The 11,395-nt window shown below is 34.5% G+C and overlaps 1 protein-coding gene across 1 annotated transcript; it reads left to right on the top strand.

Moving 5' to 3' along the window:
- The first annotated feature begins 2,301 nt into the window (after nt 1-2,301).
- On the top strand, nt 2,302-3,791 carry LOC112504461 (probable aquaporin PIP1-2). Its single transcript, XM_025108401.1, has 4 exons — nt 2,302-2,632; nt 2,717-3,015; nt 3,097-3,237; nt 3,699-3,791. Exons 1-4 carry the CDS (start codon nt 2,302-2,304, stop codon nt 3,789-3,791), a joined length of 864 nt encoding a protein of 287 aa, XP_024964169.1.
- The last annotated feature ends 7,604 nt before the right edge of the window (nt 3,792-11,395 follow it).

Raw genomic sequence — 11,395 nt, 5'->3', positions numbered from 1 at the left:
AACTTTGAGATCAAAAGAAGTCTGTTTATAAAACGTTTCTGATTTTAGATTCGGGTTATTGATTCTAACGAAAGCTATGGACAAGTAGTACCTTGCCACCAATTTCCCCTTGAAGCACTGCTTCCATTAGGATCTTCACCGCCTCCACTTTTCTTGAACTACTCAACCAAAAAGAGATCAATAAACACTGTTAGTTCAAATCTGTTTGTTGTTCTTTCTGTTAACGGAGATGTGGGAGATACTCACGGTGCGCTGAGAGCAAGTGTTGTGGCTAGTTGGAGGATAAACTTCTTGGCCACCATAGTAGATGGATGAACTAAGATAGCTTGGTTCTGCTGTTTCAGTTTGGTATATTGGATTCCTCTCCTTTTCACCCTTGYTTCTTTGTGTTTTCAAATCTGAAGAGTGGAGGGAGGTTTATAAAAGGGATTCACTTATTTCATATGTGAATTTAAGCTAATTACACTGAGAAACTATACCAACCTGTTGTTGAATGTTATACGAATAATTGGTTGAGTATTGGATCAAATGTTTGGACGAATCTGATCTGATCCAATGAATAACCAATAGTAACATCTAATGGATGGAACTGATCTAATCCAATCCAATCATCATCCATTGGATTTTGATCGAATGTCGAATCCTAATAGGATCAGATCGGATGACAAAATCCAACATCCTATGGATGATTGGATCGGATCGGATCGGATCTACCTAAATCCATTAAATTTCAACCGATGAACACCCATGTTTCATACTTGATTGTAAATCTATAAGATGATGATTTGTTGGATCAATTATGGTTGAATTGGTTAGTTGTAATCGAATCAAATGACTCACCATCCATCACAACCACATATAAGGATCTTTTTTATATTTTATTTGTCATTCATTTCAAAACTTGTGCTATTTTATTTGTGGCATAATCCAAAAACTAAGTAGGGAGAAATTTGGAACTCACTAGATATTTTTCATACAACACATAACATTTCTCTGCTACCATCATTCATGAAAAGAGTCCTCACCAAATACTCCACATAAATGAAAGAAAGATAAAATGCACAAAATAACAATCTACTTTTATAAATTTCTTTATTATAGTATTATATTTCCAGTTTTTCTTATTACATCAATGTACTATTTTCTATTAGAACATTGTACTTTGAAAAATTTACCATTAAGTAACCTTTTGATTTAAATTTACCCATTATATCAAGTTTCCATGTCACCTCATTATCCACGTARGCTGTCCACATGTACTATAGTGATGCGATTTTTTTATTACAACATTGTACTTTCAAAATTATTTTATTATAGCATYTACTAGTTTTTATTAAACATGTTTACTTTTAATTTTAATATTTAGATATTTTACATRTTATTTAATAAATATATTAAATGATTTAAAAAATTTCTAAATTATTCATTAATATACCAATATTAATGAAACTAGTAGAAGACAACTTATCTCGCTGATATTTTTTTAAAAATATGTGTTTTTTGGAATAAGAAAATAAGAATTGTTTTTTTTACCAAAAAAATATATTATCTTTTAAAGAATATATTATATTTATTCAAAAACTTTTACTTGAAGTATAAATATATTAAATTAATTAGATTTTTTTGAATTATTTATTAATATAGCAATATTAAAAAATTGTAGAACACAATTTATTTCGTTAACATTTTAGAGAAAACTTTAAAAGAAAAAATGAAAATATTAAGTGTGCTTTTAAATCATAGCAATGGAAAATGAAAATCAATAATAATAATAATAATTTGAAATAGATTTTTATTTTATATTTTAATTAAGTCATAAAAATAATGTGTCATCCACATCATCTCATTAAAGTCACACAAGCAAAAAAAAGTCAAAGGGTTAACCGGTTTAAAAGGTAACTGGTTAACCATTGGTATAATGGGTAGAAATTTTAAAGTACGATGCCTTAACAAAAAATAATTTGAATGTATATTATTATAATAAAAAAATAAAAATAAAAATAAAATGCTATAATAAAAAAAATTACGAAAATAAATTACTATTTCATGCATTTACATAAGCATAAATAAATTCAAGTCCAAACCTGGCCCAGTCCTGATAAAAAAGCCCAAGTCGAAAAATTGGGTGCAGAGCCCCATGCCTAGGCTTGATTTCATAATTCGTATGGTCATAATTTAAATAATTTCCATTTGTATTTATATTAATTTTATGATGGTGGTTAATAATAATTATTAACCACCACTCGCTTCCATTACAAATACCATCGGTTTTTAGAGAGAGAAATTAATTTCACACAAAAAATGGAGGCAAGAGAAGATGGTGTTCGATTGGGAACTCACAGATTTAGGGAAAGACGGCCGCTAGGGACGGAGGCTCAGATCCATGATAAAGATTACCAAGAACCTCCYGCCGCTCCATTGTTCGAGGTGGCCGAGCTCTTCTGCTGGTCCTTTTACAGGGCGGCCATCGCTGAATTCATCGCCACTTTTCTCTTTTTATACATCACCCTCTTGACCGCAATCCAAGTCTCTAATTCCCCCTCCAAATGCTCCTCCGTCGGAGCCCTTGGAATTTCTTGGGCCTTTGGTGGCATGATCTTCGTACTCGTCTATTGCACCGCCGGCATCTCAGGTGGGTGCACCTCTGCCCTAATTATCAATCTCTAATTCAATTGCTACATTTAATTAACCATCCATGGAACTGGTGGCATGGCAGGCGGTCATATAAACCCGGCTGTCACATTCGGATTGTTTGTGGGTAGAAAATTGTCGTTAACAAGGACCTTGTTCTATATGGTGATGCAATGCCTTGGTGCCATTTGTGGTGCCATCGTTGTCAAGGGTTTTGAAGGAAACAGTGTGTTCGAGCTACACAGCGGTGGTGCCAACGTGGTATCCGATGGCTACACCCAGCTGGCTGGCCTAGGGGCGGAAATCATCGGCACGTTCCTCCTTGTTTACACCGTGTTCTCTGCCACCGACGCCAAGTTCAGTGCCTGCGACTCCCGCGTCCCTGTACGTACACAATTTGATCAATAATTACGCACTCGTTAACACATGAACAAAAATTAACGCAATGATCGATTACTTTGGCAGATTTTGGCGCCATTGCCAATTGGGTTTGCGGTGTTCTTGGTGCACTTGGCCACCATCCCAATCACCGGAACCGGGATTAATCCGGCGAGGAGTCTGGCTGCTGCCCTTATCTACAACGAGAAGCACGAATGGGATGAACATGTAAGCCCACAAATAATTTTATTAATGGTTATTCAGGAGTGTTTGGAATTGCTTATAAAAGCAATTTATTGACTTATTACGGTGTCATACCGGTAGTAAGCACTTTTAAGTGTTTGGATAAACAATTTATATCGGTGTCAAACTGGTAATAAATAGTTTTTGAATAAATTAAAGCATTCTAAGTTGATAAACATTTTTATAGAAAAAATGTAAGTTGTTTCAAATAAGCAAATCCCAAACACCCCCTTATATCAACAACTATTTTTGTATAAGATTGAGGCATTTATAAGTCAAAATGCAGAAAAAAGGAATCTTTTATACTTTTTCTTATAAAATAATCAAAATTCATACGATTTAAGCTAAAAAACTATTTCACTTTAATTAATATAAATAAAATAAAATAATTTTAATAAATATATTATAATAAAATGTAAATAAAAATAATTTTGTGTATTTGGCAGTGGATATTTTGGGCGGGACCATTGGGCGGGGCAGCGTTAGCGGCCTTCTACCACCAAGTTGTGATAAGGGCATTTCCATTCAAGTCTAATTAATTTTCACTTTTACCCCTTCATCAATTCATTCCAACAACAACAGTCCCTTTGAATGTAACATCCAACAGGAGGACTAACCATTGATTTTTATCAAACATTCATACATAACTTGTATTTTGTAACAATTTTAGGTGGCCTTTACTTATATACAAACCTACCAAAATTACAATTTATAACATTTTTAACTTGTAACACTTTTATTCATCTTTATACAAAATAATTGTTATATTGGCTCATGCTTTTCCAAAATCACATATGACGCCTGTCTTATGAAATAAATGATAACGTCGTTGTTGTTATGGATTAATATCAATAATGAATCAACGTTAAAGTTGTGACATATTGGTATGTTGCTTGTGATTCAAATGTAAAGAAGCAAACACATCATGTGTAAAATAGATATTCCACACAAAGTTTATTTTCAGATCAAAAGAAAGAAAAATAATCTAAAAAAGAAGTTTAGCAGAAAAAAAGGGACTTTATGCAGAAAATCTAATTTCTGCTTATAGTTTCTAATTGATTATTTTTTTTACCCTTATACTCTTATCGTTAGTTATTTAATTAATTATATATCTCTTGTTTTTTTATTTCTTATTTTACATCTTTATTATATTAACACATATAATCGTATATACATACACTATTGTTTTTAATAAATTACACCATTATAATTTAATACGTTCAAAATGAGCCAATATTAAATATTTTTGGATTTAATCTTATATCATCAAATATTATTAATACTTATGAATTACTTTTTATACTTATATTTCATACCTTTATATACTACTAGAAAACTAGGTATTTGCAGCGGACAACAAAAAAATCAACTTTCGTTGATCTCCGCCGGAAATCCGCATGTAAATATATTCTGACATGATTTCCGGCGGATATATTTACCAGTGGATTTTCAGCGGATATATCCGCCGATAATTTAATTCAATTTTTTTTAAAAAAATCGTTAATATTTTTTAATTTAATCAAAGATTTTTTAAAATAAACCGGGGGAAATTTCTTGCGGCCATTTTCCGCCTGGGAAAAAATCCGCTAGAAATCTGCCGGAAAGTCTGTTTTCCGATGGATATAGCCACCAGAAATGTTAACCTGTTTGGTAGTGATAGTTACAGATTTATGATATCTAATAATATGATTCAAACAAAAAAAATCAATATTTGGAACGTATTGACAAGACGATTATAATGGTGTAATTTATAAAAAAGAAACTTGTTTTTTTAGTTAATATACTATTATGTGTGATAATATAATAAATGTGTAAAATGGAAAATGAAAAAGTAAGAGATATAAAACAAATTATAAAACTGTAAAATGTATTTTTTTAATCAATTAGAAACTTTAGGCAGAAAAGAGATTTTATGCATAAAGTCCCATTTTTGCGTAAACTCTTTTTTTTTTCTTCCGTAAAGTCTCTTTTTAAATTATTTTTCTTTCCTTTGCCTGGAAGTAAATTTTACACAGAAAATTGCGTAAAGTTTCTTTTTTGTGTAAACTTTGACCATTTGAGGAAAAAGATTTCTAAGATGGCTAACAAGTGAAATCACTTTAATGAATTGACTATTTATGTAAATAACCTTAAAACAACAATATATAATACTGAACATACACCTCATACTTATGTGGTAATACGTAACACCCTTTGGACATTTGTGTTCCCTTGGATATTTTGACCTTCAAATGTATTTTTTCTATCTAGTTACAATGTTGGGAATTGATATTGAGTGAATTTTATGCTAAGTTCTAAGAAAAAGACAATTGGAAGTCAACTTTGTGGTCAAAGCGGGTTAGAATACGGGTTTAGCCGCTTAAAAACCCACCATTATGATCTGTTTGCAATATTTTTTTTTTTGATAAGAACGACTTTAGTAGCTTGAAAACAAGCATTCAGATCCAGATTAAAAGCCGATTTTGATTAAGGTTTCTCATTTTCATCACCTAGTTCGTTCTCTCCTCTATGGTGACGATTTTGGGGATACTTAAGGCAAGATTGGAGTGTGTCACAATGGTTTGGAGGCTTAGAAGAGCTTCATCATGGATATGTTTGTTGGAAGATCTTATTCTTGAAGAGATGACATTTTGGGTATTTTGAGATCTAGCTAAGGTCTGTTGTGGATCTGATATGTTGGTTGTTGGTCACTTTCTAGACTGGGGGTGGAATCTTGGGAAGATTTATGGAGTTCTTTGCCTTCATCAATGAAAGCTAGAACTAAGTTTGGAAACTAAGTTTAACCTAACCTAGCAAGGTGAGATAAATTGCTTTTTGAAAACCATGTACGTACCAGAATGTTCATTTTGGAGTCTTAAGATGTTTTCTTATGTATTGGTTATTGGATTAGATTTGCATCTCTGGTACCTTTGATTTTTATAAATCTTGTGAAAATACCATATGGGGGGGGGGGGTTGGACATTTTGATAAATAAATCATAAGAGTTTGTCCTTTCGCTAATTTGTTTTATAAATCGACATTATTTGGAGAAAATACGCTCCTAGTGTATTTAGTTATAAACCACTTGGAAAATGCATATTTTTATGTTTTGAAGCATTTTGAAAATATAAAAAGTATGATTCCATTTTGATAATGCAAATTATAGATTTTTTAGTTAATCATACTTTTGGAGCATATGTTTGCATAAACGTGGTTATTACTTATGTTGACTTTTGTTTGAATAGTCAAATAAGTGTGGAGTCATTGAGTTGATTTTGGATCATTTGAGTTTTAGGGAACTTTGTCTAGTCTAATTTGCTCTATGTTGAGCTTTGGACATGATATGCTGTTGATCCTCTCTCTCAGTGATTTGATGATAATCCCTTTTATCTTTCACGATGTATTTGTGTTTATGTATTTTCAGTTCCAGCGATCATCACTGAGTATGTTCAGTGATCGCTGAAGAACTTGCATTATAAATCTATCAGAGACATCAATACTTCAAGAAGACAACACTCACACCAAAGAACCTTCAGCAAATGTCGAAGACTGAAACTGAAGATTGGAGATCGGCGAGTACGTAATCTGAAGCGGTATTCAGTGATTACAAGCCTGTCTATATATGTGTGAAGACTGCTCTAACTTCAGCGAATGATGATGAGACCTCCAGGTCATTCCAGCATTCAGCGATCAAAGGACGCTTGCTTAGTACGATTGTTGTTGTCTTGTCCTTATGCACACAAAGGAGAAACCCATACCCTTACTAAAGTTAGTACGGTACGGAGCCGATTAGTCGACTCTTTGTCCACTAACTTTAGGTAAGGATGTCTGCTTATAAATAGTGCTTTTATACTATTCACTATAGCAAAGGACAAGCCTTCCTCTTAAGGTTTGACACGCACTCTAAACCCACCATATTGCATTAGATGATCATTTAATGCATTGGGTATAAATAAAAATGTTTCTTCTCCATGCAGCGAGCGTGCATCTCTCTCTAACCCTATTCTTACTTCAAGCATCTTCTAGCTTATGTAAAGGATCTTTCTTTTAGCATTCTCTTTTCTTGTATCTGCTAAAGCTCTGTGTGTAACCAAAGATTGTTTAGATAGGTTTTTATTACCTTATCTTTCCGCAAACAATCTTGTAAAATCTGTATTGATATTCTCTATCAATATATATTTTAAATTTGAAAAATACTGTGTTTGTATTCATCCCCCCTTCTACAAACTGTTTCTTATCTTGTAGACCCTTACGGGACCAACAAGTTGTATCAAAGCAATGTTTTCTTTCTTTCCTTGTGTTTGGCTAATTTTCTGTATTAATTTATCTCTTCTTAGATAACTTACTGCTTACAAATGGATTTACAAATTTCAAACACAAACACACAAAAGATAATGGCTCTCTTGCCAAACCGCCCCGGTTTGTCCGTGACAACTTTAGTCTCTGGAAGAACCAGATGTCCCTCTTTCTGGAAGGTGTGGATCCTGAAATTCCACATTATATAGAAAATAGACCATATATTCCATTTRCTATTGCTCCGGCTGTTCCAACAACAACTACGACTGCCGCGATTCCTGAACGGCAGATTCCAAAGCTTCCACATCAGTGGAGCGACGAGGACAAGAAGAAAATAGCTATAGACACGCGTGCGCGGTCTATAATAGCTATGTCTCTTCCTGATGAGATCTATCACTCTGTGATGAAACTCAAATCTTCTAAATCCGTATGAGATACTCTATGTGTCCAATATGAAGGAACCACTAAGGTTCAGGAGACTAGAAAGATCAATCTAGTAAGACAATATGAAAGCTTTCTCTGTGGAAAGTCCGAGACGCTGTCTGAAGTACATCAAAGATTTAACTGCCTTCTTATTGATCTTAGGGCTGTCGGCAGGGAATATTCTAATTCTGAAACTTTGACTAAGTTTCTAGAATGTCTTCCTGAGTCTTGGGACACCTTTTCCATGTGTCTTAAGATGTCAAATGACATGTCCAAAATTCTTTGGATGAAAAATCAGTTGCTGGACTACGATCTTCAGTTTTCCAGAATTCTTATTTATTGTGATAGCACTAGTGCCATTGCAATTGCAAACAACCCTGTTTTTCACTCCAAGACCAAACATATTGAGATCCGATATCATTTTATCAGAGATCATGTTATGAATGATGATATTGAACTTCACTTCGTTCCAACTGAGTATCAACTCGCTGACCTTTTCACTAAGCCTCTTGATGAGACAAGATTTAATATCTTAATCAACGAATTGGGTATGTTGAACATTGAAGATTAACCTTTGGTCCCTCAAACATCACTCAGTAAGTGAAATGATTCAGTGCTCTATCTCTAACACTGAACTTTTGAGTAAATGTATCTACTCTCTAAGGTACAGTTACTCTTCTCTTTTCAAAACTTAAAACCCTCACTGAATACTGTCTCTCTCTATCAGTGATATAATGTTTTAAAAGGTGGTATCAATGATTCTCAACACTCACCACATCTTAAAGTATATCCTTATACTTTCTTAAAAATCTAAAACGCTTACTGAAACTTTTCTTCAGTGACCAAAAAGTTTTTAAATGCCAGTTTCAGTGATTCTCTTCACTAAAAACATGATGTCTTAAAACCATCACTGAATACTTTCTTGTTTTTAGTGTTAAATTGTTTTTAAAAGAAGTCTCTCAGTACTTTTTTAAGTGAATGACTTTTCATATTCTTAAAAATCTTTTTGTTTTTAAAAGAAAATAGTTAATGCTTTGTATTTATGACGACATTCTCTGTTTATTATGAGCGATACTTTGAGACACACAAAATGACCTGTCATGATGCTACCTCATTAAATGCCATCCAATCGTGGATGAGAACGTAACATCCTTCTCATTATGACCACTTTTTCGAACCGTCGTCTTTCTCTCTCTCATATTTCTTCTCTCTCTACTCTTACCTATAAATATGAGATTTCTCCTTCACTTTTCTCTTTATGCTTTCAAAAATCATTAGACGAACCTCTGCTAATATTTTCCAAAGCAAGAACTCTCTTCAAACTTTCCATTTTTCGACCTTTCCTCTTCACATTCAAAGGTCAGAATCTTTCTTTTCTTCTTCTTTGTTATAAGAAATCTGTTTAATATTATTAAGAACTTTGTTCTCTTAATGCATTAAACTATAAAGGTTGTTAATCATTTTCTTCTTGATTAACACATCTATTTCTTTACACACATTCTACTTGAAAAACCCTAATTTTTTATGGATTTCTCAAAAGAAGTTTTTCCTTGTATAAAAACTTTTTCTATACTCTTTAACCATATATTCTTGGTACATTTCTAACCTTATATCTTCCTGTTTATGTTATTGATTTAACAAAATACAGATGGCTGCCAAGAACGTCAACTTCAACATTGATGAGATCTCTATCAAGGAAAAAAACCACATTGCCTTGCTAGAGATACCTTCTAGCTCTTTAGTGATCTCTCCTATCACTTTCGTATCAGTGGCACCTTCCCAAACCACTTCAGTGACCCACATCACTAAAAGTGTAGATATCAGCGCCGCCACCGTTGAGTACCCACGTCTTTTTTTCTCTTCCTCTCCCTCCTTGGTCTTTACACGTGTCGATGATGTATCAGCGACTGTCCTTCCTGATACTGAGACACTCACCACTGGACCTAAGGATGCTCCTCTTGATGTTCCTCAGCATACGGATGTCCATCCTCTCGAGGACATCTTTGCTCATGCCAGTGACAATCCTTTAGATGTCACTGAAGGCCCCTCAGGTACTCCATCTTCCTACCCCTTCTTTTCTTCTAACCTTGAGCTTCAGCTCACCTCTCTTCTTTTGCAGATCCTTCCTTGCTGCATCAAGCTAATGCTGGAGAAAGAGAGACAGAGGGTGGAGGAGATGCTGGAGAAAGAGAGAAAGATGATGGAGGAGATGAAGAAATTGATGATGATTATGATATGTCATCAGATATCAAGCTTCTCCTTCCAGCCGTTGATACTGTCCTCTCCAGGGTCAACGAAGTTCACCAAGAGATGCCCCGCTAGGGTGATCTTGATGCGAACTTCCTTGCCCTCCAGGCGGATGTTCAAGAAGTTTAAAGTCAGCTCCAGACTATCCAAGAAGTTGTTCAAATCAAGAACGACGCCCTTGCTGTTCTTCATAGTAGGGCTGACGATGCTCAAGCTATAGCTGAACAACAAACTGGTCTTCTTCAACAAATCCTGGATGCTGTCCGTCAACCAGCTCCAGTGACTGCTCCTTCTTTCTATACCGATGATCGTGCCTAACTCCATGAAATGCGTGAGGGAACGACAACTCTAGCCAATGCTTTGCAAAGGCTGGAGGATTCAATGATTGTCCAGTGTCAACGCTTGGACGAACTCTCTGGCAAAGTCTCCCAAGTCTTGGCCAAGAGGGGGAGATGAGGTCCAACGCTGGTGAATCATCAGATACTGCTCCTACAGCTTCTCAGGCTGTTGGTCCAGTATCAGCTTCAGTGGCAATTGAGGCTAAGGCTCCTAGAGCTGAAGCAATCGCTGCTCCTGTAATCTCTACCACCAAAGCTGCTCTAGCTAAGGTTGTAGATGCCATCCCTAGGGATGATGTGTAACACCCTAAAAAAAGATAGTCTAAACCGAAAATATCTAACGAGAACCAGAATCTGAGATAAAAACAAATTTCACCCAACAAAACTATAGTATAGCGTTTACAATTCCGCTACTGAGAAGATAAATAACAACCTACTAATCTAGATTTTTCTAGATTAAGGACATATATTTCTATCAATCTCCAAAAAAGCCGTAACATAGAAAACGCAACGTTCAAAAGTAACAAGGCTAATATCTACAAAAGAGCCTTTCACGAACCAACGCTCCTCTCAACCATTTAGAGCCCCACCGTTAAAGGAACCTAAAAAGTAATTATAACAAGAAAGAGAGAGGGTTAGACTTACGTCTAGTGAGTCCAAACAAAAGAGTTTACGTAAACATAAAGGAACATACATAAAAATATACATGTAAATAGTTGACGTAACTTTAAACAGGAATAGAGACAGTAAGACCTGAATAACTCGAAGTGGAACAATAAAACATCCGAAAATGACGGGGGAGACCCGATTTACCGTTGATTATGACAGACACAAAGTAAGTCATAGATCAACGTTATAGA

Source organism: Cynara cardunculus, unplaced genomic scaffold (genome assembly GCF_001531365.2).
Source record: "Cynara cardunculus var. scolymus isolate 2C unplaced genomic scaffold, CcrdV1 Un_Scaffold_5665, whole genome shotgun sequence".
Lineage (NCBI taxonomy): Eukaryota > Viridiplantae > Streptophyta > Magnoliopsida > Asterales > Asteraceae > Cynara > Cynara cardunculus.
This window is presented reverse-complemented; position numbering and strand designations above follow the sequence as displayed.